This window comes from Ornithorhynchus anatinus, chromosome 6 (genome assembly GCF_004115215.2).
Source record: "Ornithorhynchus anatinus isolate Pmale09 chromosome 6, mOrnAna1.pri.v4, whole genome shotgun sequence".
Classification (NCBI taxonomy): Eukaryota; Metazoa; Chordata; class Mammalia; order Monotremata; family Ornithorhynchidae; genus Ornithorhynchus; species Ornithorhynchus anatinus.
The window spans coordinates 1,949,193-1,964,157 of record NC_041733.1 but is presented as its reverse complement, the minus strand read 5'-3'; the positions used below and the strand labels follow the sequence as shown (position 1 = coordinate 1,964,157).

General features: G+C 49.8%; 1 protein-coding gene across 1 annotated transcript in view; it reads right to left on the bottom strand.

Moving 5' to 3' along the window:
- LOC120638467 (connector enhancer of kinase suppressor of ras 2-like) overlaps positions 1-14,965 on the bottom strand; it is a 139,325-nt gene that overhangs the window by 99,252 nt on the left and 25,108 nt on the right. Inside the window, exon 2 of the mRNA XM_039912439.1 lies at positions 11,909-11,993. Coding sequence (XP_039768373.1) covers positions 11,909-11,972 — 64 coding nt within the window. The 5' untranslated portion in view covers positions 11,973-11,993. The remainder of the gene's footprint in view (positions 1-11,908; positions 11,994-14,965) is intronic.

Genomic DNA, 14,965 nt, shown 5'->3' with positions numbered 1-14,965 from the left:
CCCGTACACTCTTCTCTAATGTTCCTCTCCTCCCCTGCTGTCTCTCTGCTTCCCCTCCTCTCCCCCCCCACCCTCTGCTCTGCCCCCTCACCCTCCCCTCAGCACTGTGCTCATTTGTATATAGTATTTATAATCCTATTTATTTTGTTAATAAGGTGTATATCTCCTTGATTCTATTTATCTTGATGATGTCTTGTTTTTGTTTTTTTCTGTTTTACTTTGCTGTCTGTCTCCCCCGTTTAGACTGTGAGACCGTCAGTAGGCAGGGATAGTCTCTATCTGTTGCCGGAAGTATACATTCCAAACGCTTAGTACAGTGCTCTGCACATAGTAAGCGCTCAATAAATATTATTGAATGAATGAATGAATGCACGTTAACCTTCCCACTGTACCTCCATCTCATCTTCTCGCCGCTGACCTCTCGCCCATGTCCCGTCTCTGGCCTGGAGTGCCCTCCCTCCGCAAATCCGACAGTCGACCACTCTCCCCCATTTCGAAGTCTTATTGAAGGCACATCTCCTCCAAGAGGCCTTCCCTGACTAAATCCTCCTTTCCTCTTCTCCCACTCCCTTCAGCATCGCCCTCTCCCTTTTATTCATCCCCTCTTGGCTTGACCGAGGTCCCACAGCAGACGTGTGGCGGAGCTGGGGTTAGAACCCAGGTCCTTCTGACTCCCAGACCCGGGTTCTATCCACTAGACCGTGCTGCTTCCACAGTCATTATTATTATCATCATTATTATTCCTTGGCTTGGCACAGCTTCCTGAAGCTGCATCTGTTCCTTATCCAGCTAGTGCTTGGCCTCGGTAAAGTACAAAATGAAGTCAACGGGTACTCTCCCATTCGTTTAGTAGAGAAGCAGTGTGGCTCGATGGAAAGAGCCCAGGCTTGGGAGTCGGAGGTCATGGGTTCGAATCCCAGCCTTGCCACTTGTCAGCTGCGTGACCGTAGGCGAGTCACTTAACTTCTCTGGGCCTCAGTTACCTCTTCTGGAAAATGGGGATTAACTGTGAGCCTCACGTGGGACAACCTGATTACCCTGTATCTACCCCAGCGCTGCGAACAGTGCTCTGCACATAGTAAGCGCTTAACAAATACCGACATCATTATTATTATGGTGCTTTGCACAGAGTAAGCGCTGAATAAATACCACTGAACGAATGAATGAAAGGTCACACTCGGTCATCCCCCACTGCCCTCAGTGGAGGAGGGGGAGAGGGGATTATCCTGAGGAGGTTCGAGCCAGCAGATGAATTTCGTTTAAGTGGCTACAACCTTCTTCTGGTTCCTTTCTTCTCCCAGCGTGGCTTGTTCCCAGCCTACCTGTTGGCTAGTTATGAATACTGTCCACCCCAGTGCTTAGTACAGTGCATGGCACCGGTGGACGTTCAATAAATGCTGTTCCTACTCTAAAGACAAAGACTAAAGTATCTGCTCAGCACTGTGAGCCAAGCGCTGTGCAATCGGATTACACATCACCCTTGCCTCACATGGGACTCACAGTCTAAGAAGGCAGGAGAACAGGAAGCTCAGACTTATTTTCCAGGGGAAGAAACTGAGGCACAGAGAAGCCAAGTGACTTATCCAGGGGTAGGACTGGCACTAGAATTTGGATGTTCATTTATTCATTCATTTATTCAATCCTATTTATCGAGCGCTTCCTCTGTGCAAAGCACTGTACTAAGTGCTTGGGAGAGTAGTGCAATATAACAATAAAAAGACACATTCCCTGTCCTTAGCGAGCTTACAGTCTAGACAACGTTCTGACTCCCGGAACCGCATTTCTTCCAGTTAGCTGTCGGCCTTCCAAACTCTACCCGTTCCCCAGACTCAGTACTACTGAGGGAGCGCCTACGCTGGGCTGAGCATCGTGCTAGGTTCTTGGGAGAGTACACCTGAGAATAGTCGACATGACGCCTGCCCTCGAGGAGCTTGCGATTTTGCAGGGGATACAGATGCTGAAAGAACTTGGGGCAAAGAAGAGAAAGGGGAAGTGGCCTAGGTTTGCAAATTAGGGTTGAAGAGTCAGGCCCGAGAGAGGAACGGTGGCGCCGGGTGGCATGCTGTGCTATCCTCTGTCTCCGAGTGGCACCGTCCTCCGGCCGTTAGCCCGCCCGATGGGCCTTGGCGATTTAATGCTTCCCCGGCTCTGCGCTGGCACAGACCGTCGCTCTCCAGGGAACTGAAGATCTGGCAGGAAGACTGGCCCAAGGCTCCCACCGCCCCCTGCAGCCCCCACCCCACCTTTCTCCCCCAGCTGGACGCCCCTCGCCCCAGCCACCGGACTCCTGGTGGTGTTGGATCAACACCCTGGGCAGGCCATCTGAGGGATGGGATAGATGACAGTGGGTGGGAGGGATGGAGGATGCAGGGAAATGGGGGAAGGGGGCGGGGGAGGCCGACGCAGTCCGAGCCCTGGGCGGCTCGCTGCAGAGCGGGTCGTGATTTAATGCCGAGCGAGGAGGCAGCGGAGAGGGGTTTGCCTGAGCCCAGTGTGATGTGAATGTTAACAAGCCCCACTGACGTCAGCGGGTGCCAGCCCGAGGTCTCCTCTTCTTCCCCTTCCCCCTCCTTCCAGTTGGCTTGAAAAAAAAAATCAGGGAATTACATGCTAAGGAAAGCCCTCCGGCTAAACCCATCATGATTCCGAACAGGATCGATGCAGCACTTCTAATCAGTGCACCAGCTGAATTCACCGGGCTTTTTTTTTTAATTTTGCTGCGTCTGCAACCGGTGTCAGGAGGAAGGCCGGCTCGAAGCGCAGATGGGGCTGGGGGGTGGGGGTGGCAGGCGTGGATCCTGCACGTCTATTCACGGCCCAGTGGATAGAGCACGGGCCTGGGAGTCAGAGGGTCATGCGTTCCAATCCTAGCTCCGCCACTTGTCTGCTGGGTGTCCTTGGGCAAGTCACTTTACCTCTCTGGGCCTCAGTTACCTCACCAGCAAAATGGGGATTAAGCCTATAAGCCCCATGCGGTACAGGGACTGTGTCCAACTCGATTTGCATGTATCCACCCCAGGGCTTAATACAGTGTCTGGTGCACTTAACAAATACCCCTATTATTATCATTACTATTATTATTTCAGACTTGCTCAGAATTCACGTCGGGGTGGTTTTTGTGAGCTGTCTCCTTTCTCTCGGGCTTCTACGGCTCCACCTCGTATCTGTGGAAGCGGCGTGTGGGAGTTGAGCCGGTCCTAGACCAGGCTCATTCTTGTCACTATCCCACCACGTGGCTCCTGGAGCTCTCCGACAGGCCCTGAGCGGGCCCTCCATAAATACCGCTGACGGACAGACTGATTCATGACGGCTTTTCCGCAAAGGGATTTTGGATTCCTCGAATTCAGGGACAGACTTAGGACTCCGGGCGAGGGACTGCTCACTGTGGACAACCCACGGAGCCGAGAGGAGTTCGGGGGAAAGGAAACAGGAGGAAAACGGCCGGAATTTCTGAGCTCCTTGGGCGGGGTGGCCCATCCTCATCAGGAACACTATTCTCAAGGCCTGAAAGACGGACTTAAAGTTCCCCCATGACTCCCCCCCTTTAGACTCGTTGTGGGCAGGGAATGTATCTGTTTATTGCTGTATTATACTCTCCCAAGCATTTGGTACACTGCTCTGCACATGGTAACAATAATAATAATGTTGGTATTTGTCAAGCGCTTACTATGTGCAGAGCACTGTTCTAAGCGCTGGGGTAAGCACTCAATAAGTACGATTGAATGAATGAATGACTCCATCCAGAGCTTCCAAAATGACCGTCCACTCCTCTTCACGTGAGCACTAACTCCTGACCACCTTCCTTTAAGGCACTCCATCAACTCCCTCCCCCTACCTATCCTGGCTCCCTTCCCACTCTACCCCAGCTCACGTGTTTCATTCCTCTCAAGCCAGCCCCTTCACTGTACCTCACTGTCGTGACCCTCACTGCTGCCATCTTACTCCTGCCTTCTCTCTTTTCTTTTTTTTGTGGTATTTGTTAAGCGCTTGCTATGTGCCAGGCATTGTATTCTCTCAATCGTTCGATCACATTTACTGAGCACTTACTGTGTGCAGAGCACTGTACTGAATACTTGGGAGAGTACAATACAAGAATAAGCAGACACATTCTCTGCCAACAACGCCATTACCTCATCTGTAAAATGGGGATTGAGATTGTGAGCCCCACGTGAGACGGGGACTGCGTCCAACTCGATTTGCTTGTATCCACCCCAGTGCTTAGTACAGTGCCTGGCACGCAGTAAGCACTTAACAAATACCATAATTATTATTCTAGTCGAAGCGCCGAGAGCCCATGTGACTAGTAATAATAATAATGTTGGTATTTGTTAAGCGCTTACTATGGGCAGAGCACTGTTCTAAGCGCTGGGATAGATACAGGGTAATCAGGTTGTCCCACTTGAGGCTCACAGTTAATCCCCATTGTACAGATGAGGTAACTGAGGCACAGAGAAGTTAAGCGACTTGCCCACAGTCACACAGCTGACGAGTGGCAGAGCCGGAATTCGAACCCATGACCTCTGGCTCCCAAGCCTGGGTTCTTTCCACTGAGCCATGTGCTTCCCCAATGAATGGCCATTCATTTATTCAATCGTATATATTAAGCGCTTACTGTGTGCAAAGCACTGTACTAAGTGCTTGGGAGAGTACAGTGTAACAACAAACAGGCACATTCCTGCCCATAATGAGCTCACAGTTTAGAGGGGGAGACAGACATTAGTATAAATGAATGAATAAACAAACAAATAAATAAACAAATAAATAAATAAATTACAGATATATCCACATGTGCTGTGGGAATGGGAGGGAGGATGAATAAAAGAGCAAAAGCAGCACAGAAGGGAGTGGAGAAGAAGAGTGGAAGGCTTAGTCAGGGAAGCCTTCTTGGAGGAGTTTTGCCGTCACTAAGGTTTTGAAGTAGGAAACAGCAATTATCTGTCTGATATGAGAAAGCAGGGCTTTCCAGGCCAGAAGTAGAATATGGGTGAGAAGTCGGTGGCGAGACAGACGAGATGGAGGTGCAGTGAGAAGGTTAGAATTAGAGGAGCAATGACCAGGTCAGAGTCGAGCCCACCACCAGGCCAGAAGCTGCCTCGGCCGGCCGGGAGATCCCGCTTCCATATCCTGCTGCACTTCACCGCACCCTGGGATTTCTGTCTCTCTCTCTCTCCCTCTCTCTCACTGAGCAATGTTTCCTGACTGACCTGTTTAGGATAATTAGTGCCTTCCTTATGCTAGGCTGACAGCTCCCCAAGAAACAGCAGGCATTTCCCTCATCACATCGCCTTCCGCCCCAGGCTTTTTTTCCCCCCTCTATGGTTGGTTGCTGTGGAAGAGGTCTTCAGCAAAGTCAACATTTGTCTAGTAAATCGCAAAGTGTTTTAGTAACAATCAAGGAGAGGAGGCTGGCCTAGCAGAAAGAGCCCGGGCCTGGGAGTTGGGAGGTGGGGAGGGTGGTTTGAGTCTCGGCTCTTCCACTGGCCTGCTGGGTGACCACAGGGAAGTCACTTAACCTTTCTGAGCCTCATTTCCTCGTGGGTAAAAAGAAAACTCAATTCATGGTATTTACTGAGCATCGTACTAAGCGTTTGGGAGAGTGTTATACAAACACTTGAGGTAGGCCCAATCCTTGCCCACAAGGAGCTTACCATCAAGAGGGGGAGGCAACTGTAAGCTTCTTGAGGGCAGGGACCGTGTCTACAGAACTCGACAGTATTCCCTCAGACGCTTAGTTCTGTGCTGTGCTGTGCAGATAGGAAGCAGCGTGGTGTAGTGGATAGAGCACGGAAAAAACAGACCTCAAAGTCAGAAGGTGGTGGGTTCTAATCGCAGCTCCGCCACTTGTCTGCTCTGTGACCTTGGGCAAGTCATTTATTCATTCAGTCGAATTTATTGAAAGCTTACTGTGTGCAGAGCACTATACTAAGCGCTTGGAAAGTACAATCCGGCAACAGAGACAGTCCCTACCCAACAACGGGCTTACAGTCTAGAAGTCGTTTCACTTCTCTGGGCCTCAGTTATCTCATCTGTAAAATGGCGATTGAAACTGTGAGCCCCACATGGAACAGGGACTGTGTCTAACCCGGTTTGCTTGTATCCACCCCTGCGCTTAGTACAGCGCGTGGCTTAACAAGTACCACAATTATTATTATTATTATTTCCTGCTGAGGAGAGGTAAGGACCTCTCCCTTCCCCCGCTCCCCTCCCCTCCACCGTTTTCTAACTTTGGCATAACGGGAATGTCGTCGGCTGCTCAGATGTCACCGCTTCCGGGAAAGTCACTCACACTTTCATTTTTAACGCTAATGAAGGCAGTCTCCTTCCCAGCAATTAGCCAGAATGGATGAACTGCCCTCAGCCCCCTAATTGGCAAAGCCCCTCACGTTCCCTTCCAGCCTCTCGAGTGGTCTCAAATCTGACCGCACCCACAGAGGACAGAGCTCAGGGCTGGCGGCCCGGCCTCTGCTCCGTAGAGTGTTACCTCACTCGTGGGCGTCATGGGTGTTTTGGGAGGGAGGCCAAACCCCTGAAATCTCTCCAGTGAAATCCCAACACTCGCGTGGCATCAGCCCAGCACCCACCTCTAGCCCTTGTGGTTTTATCCCTATCCTAGGGCCTCAGAGGAGCAGGGTGGCCTAATGGAAAGGACACGCTGCTGGGAGTCAAAGGACCTGGGTTCTAATCCCGGCCTGCTGGGTGACCTCGGGTGAGTCGCTTCATTTTTCCGGGCCTCAGTTTTCTCAGGAAAACCGTCCTCCTTCCTACTTAGATGGGTCTATCGACACTGTTGTGCTGCGCTCTCCCAAGTGCTTAGTACAGAGATCTGCACATGATAAGCACTCAGTAAATACTATCGATTGATTGATTAGGCTGTGAGATCCATGTGGGACAGGGACTACGTTCCACGGGATGAACCTGTATCTACCCCAGTGCTTAGAACAGTCCTTGTCCCATACTAAATGCATAACAAATTGAATAAGAAGAAGAAGAACTTGCGAATACATGATTATTTACCTTAATTCATCCTGACGTATGTGTCCTGTTTCTGACTATACCCTTGTTCTTCTTCCTGTTGTTTGTAAATAATTTTCATCTCTTGCCTCCCTCATGACTTTTATCTCCTATAGGGCAGGAAATGGCTTCCCTATATACGCTGTCCTCTCCCTGAACAATAATAATAATAATCAGAATGATAATGGTATCTGTTAAATGCTTACTATGTGCCACGCATTATCCTAAGCGCTGGGGAGGAATACAAGCTAATCACAATAGACACATTCCCTGCTCCACAGGGGCTCCCAGTCTTAATCCCCATTTTACAGATGAGCTGAGGCACAGAGAAAGAAGTGGCTTGCCCAAGGTCACCCAGCAGACAAGTGGCAGAGCCAGAATTAGAACCTATAACCTTCGGAATCCCAGGCTCACGTTCTAACCACTATGCCCTGCTGCTTCTGAGTGCTTAGTACAGTGGACACTCAGTAAGTATCTCATAAAATACCATGGATTCATGAATTGTTTGAGCTTAGTTGGAGGGAATGGAATGGGATTCATGCTTCTGCTATACTTCCCCAAGTGCTTAGTACTGTATATGGGCCCCAGTGGGTGCTCAATAAATCTCATTACCCCCAGAGTCACTCCTATTAACTGCAGTGATATTTATGAAGAACTTATTAGGTGCCAAGCAACATGGCCTAGTGGAAAGAACACAGACCTGGGAGTCACAGCTCTGCCACTTGCTTGCTGTGTGACCTTGGACAAGTCCCTTAATTTGGCTGTGCCTCAATTTCCTCAACTGTAAAATGGGGATTCAATATGTTTTCCATCCTACTTAGACTATGGGCCCCATGTGGGACAGGGACTGTGTCCAACCTGATTTTCTGGTACCTACCCCAGTGCTTAGAACAGTGTTTGACACATAGTGAATGTTTAACAAATACCGAAGAAAATAATCACTGGGGTAGGTGCAAAAATAATCCAGATTGACACAGCCCCTCAATCAATCCATCGGTCAATGAACGGTACGATTGAGTGCTTACTATATGCAGAGCACTTGGGAGAGTACAATACCGTGGCTCAGTGGAAAGAGCACGGGCTGGGGAGTCAGAGGTCATGGGTTCAAATCCCGGCTCTGCTGCTTGTCAGCTGTGTGACCTTGGGCAAGTCACTTAATTTCTCTGTGCCTCAGTTCCCTCATCTGTAAAATGGGCATTAAGACTGTGAGCCCCATGTGGGACAAACTGATCACCTTATATCTCCCCAGTGCTTAGAACAGTGTATATATTTTCATTACCCTATTTATTTTGTTAATGGAAATGTACATCGCCTTGATTCTATTCTTTTGATTCTATTTAGTTGCCATTGTTTTTACGAGATGTTCTTCCCCTTGACTCTATTTATTGCCACTGTTCTCGTCCGTCCGTCTCCCCCGATCAGACCGTGAGCCCGTCGAACGGCAGGGACCGTCTCTATCTGTTGCCGACTTGTTCATTCCAAGCGCTTAGTACAGTGCTCTGCACATAGTAAGCGCTCAATAAATACGAATGAATGAATGAATGAATGAACAGTGCTTTGCAAATAGTAAGCACTTAACAAATGCCATTATTATTATTATTATTATTAATTAGCAGGTGCATTCCTTCCCCATAATGATCTAAGACTAAGCCCCGACTAGGCCCCCCTTTTTCCCAGGCTAAGCCCCACTTTTTCCCGGACTAAGTCTCCTTCTTCCTCTGCTTCTCCTCCCCTCCTCATCGCCTCCCTCCCTCTGCTCTACCCCGTCCCTGCCCCACAGCACTTGTGTATATGTACATATTTATTATTCTATTTATTTTATTAATGATGTGTATATATCTATAATTCTATTTATATTGATACTATTGATGCCTGTTTTCTTGTTTTGATGCCTTTCACCCTCTTCTGGACTGTGAGCCCATTGTTGGGTAGGGATTGTCTATTTGTTGCTGAGTTATACTTTCCAAGTGCTTATTACAGTGCTCAGCACACAGTAAGTGCTCAATAAATACAATTCACTGAATGAATGGAGAGGGGAGAGAGACGTTAACAGACGGACATGGGGCTGAGCGTGGCTCAGTGGAAAGAGCACGGGCTTTGGAGTCAGAGGTCATGGGTTCGAATCCCGGCTCTGCCACTTGTCGGCTGTGTGGCCGTGAGCAAGTCACTTCACTTCTCTGTGCCTCAGTTACCTAATCTGTAAAATGGGGATTAAGACTGTGAGCCCCACGTGGGACAACCTGATTCCCTTGTGTTAATAATAATAATAATAATGTTGGCATTTGTTAAGCGCTTACTTTGTGCCGAGCACTGCTCTAAGCGCTGGGGTAGACATAGGGGAATCAGGTTGTCCCACGTGGGGCTCACAGTCTTAATCCCCATTTTACAGATGAGGGAACTGAGGCACAGAGAAGTTAAGTGACTCGCTCACAGCCACACAGCCAACAAGTGGCAGAGCTGGGATTCGAACTCATGAGCCCTGACTCCAAAGCCCGTGCTCTTTCCACTGAGCCACGCTGCTTCAAAAATAATAATGTTGGCGTTTGTTAAGTGCTTACTATGTGCAGAGCACTGTTCTACGCGCTGGGTAGATACAAAGAAATCAGGTTGTCCCACGTGAGGCTGACAGTCTTAATTCCCATTTTACAGATGAGGGAACTGAGGCACAGAGAAGTTAAGTGACTTGCCCACAGTCACACAGCTGACAAGCGGCGGAGCCGGGATTCGAACCCATGACCTCTGACTCCAAAGCCCGTGCTCTTTCCACTGAGCCACGCTGCTTCTCTAATAATAATGTTGGTATATGTTAAGCGCTTACTATGTGCAGAGCACTGTTCTGAGCGCTGGGGGAGATACAGGGTAATCAGGTTGTCCCATGTGAGGCTCACAGTTAATCCCCATTTTACAGATGAGCTAACTGAGGCACAGAGAAGTTAAGTGACTTGCCCACAGTCACACAGCTGACAAGTGGCGGAGCCCAGAGTCGAACTCATGACCTCTGACTCCAAAGCCCAGGGTCTTTTCCACTGAGCCACGCCGCTTCCCGTCTACCCCAGCGCTTAGAACAGTGCTCTGCACATAGTAAGCACTTAACAAATACCAACATTATTAAGTGGAAGAGCTTGGAGATTTCTTATCCCCATTTTACAGATGAGAAATCTGAAGCTTAGAGAGGAAAAGTGGCTTGCCCATGTCACACAGCGGACAAGTGGTAGAGCTGGGACTAGAACTTGGGGGCTGAAAGGGAATTAGAACCCAGGTCCCCATCATCACTACCATGAGGAATCAAAAGTCTGCCCTGCTCTTCACCATCAGTGTCTGAGCACCGATTCCCCAAAGGGCAAGTGGTCAGGAAATGGGCATTACAGTACTTTCCCTGGCCCAGGCTGCAATTCCAAACACCACTCTCTTTCGTGGATACACCCTCACCATCAGAAACGCCATCTTCGAACTGTACCCTGATATAATTGTTGCCAAAGGGATCCCAGGTGAAATAATCACTGTGGTATTTGTTAAGCACTTACCGTGTGCCAGGCGCTGGGATAGACACCAGCTAATCAGGGTGGATACAGTCCCGGTTCCACCTGGCGCTCACAGTCTTAATCCCCATTTTACAGATGAGGAAAGCAAGGCCCAGAGAAGTCAAGTGGCCCACCCGTGGTCACACAGCAGACAAGTGGTGGAGTCGGGATTAGAGTCCAGGGCCTCTGACTCCCAGGCCCGTGCTCTATCCCCTAGGCCAAGCTATTGGTCATCATTATTCCGTCATCAGATTCCATCCTTATTTAAAAAAAACTGAGAACGCCCCTGTCAGGGTTGTGACACGGATTTGCCGTCACCTCCCAAGTCCTTTTTTCCCCACCACAGCCTGGCCCAGCCCAGGCCTCTGACAACCGATCAATCAGTGGTATTTATCAAGTGCTTACTGTGTGCAGAGCTCTGTACTAAGTGCTTGGGAGAGTCCAATATACCAATAAAGCAGAGATATTCCCTGCCCACAAGGAGTTTACAGTCTAGAGGCGACTCCAGATCGTTCTAGCAGGGCTGAAGAAGACTGTTTCCTGGTGCGACTAGTCTTAAGCGCCTGGAGGGCAGGGAGCGTAACCCCCACCATCACTCGCTCAATCGCTGATATTTATTGAGTGCTTGCCATGGTGGTGAGCCTTATCGTCCGCTTCCAGGCACCCTCACGGCACCCAGCAAATACTGGACTGCAAATAAAGGAACGACAGGCCGGCTAACCCGTTAACTCGTCAAAGTCCACCGCCCGTTCCCTCGCCCCAGGCTCCTTCCCTTATTATTGTATTTCTAATGGTATTTATTAGGAGCCTACCAAGGGAAGACTCCACCATCGCTGGGAGCTAACCACTGGGATCAACACGCCCCGACGCACACATTCACACGAGACAGATTTGGTCCCCTGACCTTTTCCCATCGCCCAGCGGCTGGATTCATTCATTCGTTCATTCATTCAATTGGATTTATTGAGCGCTTACTGAATGCAGAGCACTGTACTAAGTGCTTGGGAGAGTCCACCGTGATGATAAACAGACACATTCCCTGTCCCCAGTGAGCTTACAGCCTAGAAGAGCTTACGCTCCAGAGCAAGCCACACGCAGACCCCAACAGTTCATAAAATGGCCCCAGGATGGACACCTTCTCCCTCAACACTCGGTCCCCAGAAATGACTCCGAGCAGGAGCTAGGGCTAAGATCGAGTCTCCCCGCAGTGAGAGCCGCGGCCAAAGTCTTCGCCAAGCCAGGTAACCTCCCAACAGCTTCATGGGCCAATCCCAGACAGCCGGTCACCGCCGGTCTGACCCACCCGGGTGGGTACGGGGTGGCATGGCCGGGAAGCCGTGGTCCGTTCAGATGCCGTCCGCCCCGTAGGACCATACCTTTCATCCAGGTGGTCACTTGCTTGGCTGTCCACTTGCTAATGGGCTCCATCACCAGTGCCATCTTTGGTCTCGGCTGATCACGCTGAAATGAGAAGGGACCCATTATTCATTTATTTCCTTTTTTATGGAGGGGGGGTGGAAGTGTAAACAGTGCAGCCTGACAATCTACACCTCCTCCAGGAAGCCTCCCCTGATTAATAACCAACATTCAGTCATTCATTCAAATGTATTTATTGAGCGCTTACTGTGTTCCGAGCACTGGACTGAGTGCTTGGGAGAGTACGATAGAACACTAAACAGCTACATTCCCTGCCCACAGTGAGTTTACAGTCTAGAAAAGGAGAGAGGCATTGATATAAATAAAAAAAATTACAGATATGTAGATAAGTGCCGAGGGGCTGGGAGGGGGAATGCATAAAGGGAGCGAGTCAGGGCGACACAGAAGGGAGTGGGAGAGGAGGAAAGGAGGCTTTAGTCGAGGAAGGCCTCTTGGAGGAGACGGGCCTTCACTGAGGCTTTGAAGTTGGGGAGTTATTGTCTGCCGGATTTGAGGAGGGAGGGAGTTCCGGGCTAGAGGGAGGACGTGGGTGAGGAGTCAGCAACGAGAGAGATGAGATCGAGGTACAGTGAGAAGGTTGGCCTTAGAGGAGCGATCGGATGGATCAACCCAGCAGCCCCCGCAACACAAATACGTTTCAAACCACCCGCCACACTACCGTGCCTAAGTATATTCAGTTGAACTTTCATTCCCATTATTAGAAGCAGCATGGCGGAGTGAACAGAGCACGGGCCTGAAAGTCAGAAGGTCATGGGTTGTAATCCCAGTGCCGCCACTTGTCTGCTGGGTGACCTTGGGCAAGTCACTTCACTTCTCGAGGCCTCTGTTACCTCATCTGTAAAATGGGAATTGAGACTGTGAGCCCCGTATGATACAGGGACCGGGTCTAACTCAATTTGACATGGCCTAGTAGAAAGAGCCTGGACTTGGGAGTCAGAGGTCATACGTTCTAATCCCGGTTCTGCCGCTTGTCTGTTATATGACCTTGGGCAAGTCACTTAACTTCTCTGTGCCTCCGTTTCCTCAATTGTCAAATGGGGATTAAGATTGTGAGCCCCATGTGGGACAATAATAATAATAATGTTGGTATTTGTTAAGTGCTTACTATGTGCAGAGCACTGTTCTAAGCGCTGGGGTAAACACAGGGGAATCAGGTTGTCCCACGTGGGGCTCACAGTCTTAATCCCCATTTTACAGATGAGGGAACTGAGGCACAGAGAAGTTAAGTGACTTGCCCACAGTCACACAGCTGACAAGTGGCAGAGCTGGGATTCCAACTCATGAGCCCTGACTCCAAAGCCCGTGCTCTTTCCACTGTGCCACGCTGCTTCTCACCTGCTGCTGCTAGACAACCTGACTACCTTGTATCTACCCCAGTGCTTAGAAGAGTGCTTGGCACATAGTAAGCGCTTAACAAATACTGTCATTCATTCATTCATTCAATAGTATTTATTGAGCGCTTACTATGTGCAGAGCACTGTACTAGGTGCTTGGAATGTACAATTCGGCAGCAATTTTTACATCATTATTACTATTACTGCTACCCATCCCAGAGCTTAGTACAGTGCCCGGCACATAGTGAGCGCTTAACAAATTCCATTATTATTATTATCGTTTCCGTTAGTTCACCCCCAACCTCTGGACTGTAAGCTCTTTATGGGCAGGGAGGGTGTCCACCAACTCACAAGCCCTTAGACTAAGGCTCTGCACACAGGAATAACAACCATGGAGTGATTGATGGATTAACTGGAATTGATTGATCCCAAGCTGCGCACAGACTAAGCACACACAGTACAGGGCCTTGCACGCATCACGTGCGTACATGCAGTTGTCCTTCCTACAAAGACTCCAAGAAGACACCACTGGCAGTTGCGGTGGGCCCACAACAAGCCGCCTTGCTGGTGACTGTTTGTGATCCCGCAAACAACAACCGGGAAGATACTGGCGAAGGGACTGATGGCTCTACTTGAGGCGGGTGATGGCGGGGCTGTGCGGGCGGGGCGTGGAGGGAAGCGTGGCTTTCTCTCCCTGTTCTCCCCGGTAACGGACCTGTACCAATCAATGACTGCTACGTAGAGCCACAGCTGCGATACCTTAGCCAGATAAAAGGTGGTCGCTTTGAATCGCAGGGGGGTATGCAGACAGAGGCACACAGAGAAGCGAGCACCAGGAGTAGAAGCGCGCAGAGAAGCAAGAAGGAAGGATGCTCGGAGCAGCAGGAGAGCAGCACTCAAAAGCTGGAGAAGGCAGAAAGAAGCGGCATTGGCAGAGCGGGCTCCTTTGACCACAGGCTGGTACTGGGCCTTTGGTGGAGTGGCGTGAGTGTGTGTAAGTTTGTATCACTGCCTTGCACCCCGGTAAAACTAAGTAAAACCTTTCCACAGTAACCCTGGTGATCAGAGGGGTGGTTTGAACTCTGCTATGCGTCGCAGAGGCTCCCCGGGTCCAGGAAGGTCCTGGTGGGTACGAACCGGGGGCTCGCGACGGCGGTGACATTCGCCCATGGATGAATGTCACCTGTGGACCATGAGCTTCTCAGAGGCAGGATGTGACTACCACATTGATGGTATTGTACATTTCCAAATTCATTTATTCAATCGTATTTATTGAGCACTTACTGTGTGCAGAGCTTGGGAGAGTACAATATAACAAGACACATTCCCCGCCTACAACAAGCTTAGAGTCGAGTGGGGGAGTTAGATATGTATATAAATAAACGACAGATATGGGCAAAAGTGTTGTGGGCTGGGAGGGGGGATGAATAAAGGGGGTGAGTCAGGGTGACTCAGAAGGGAGAAGAGTGGGCTTAGTCAGGGAAGGCCTCTTGGAGGAGATGTACGTTCAATAAGGCTTTGAAGTGGGGGGAGTAATTGTAAGATATACAGTACTCTGCATGTAGTAAGCGCTCAAAAAATACCACTGAATGATCGATGGATGCATCTATAGCTATATATAAAGCCCGATGTACGACTCCCCCTCCCACCGGTTCTGACCAC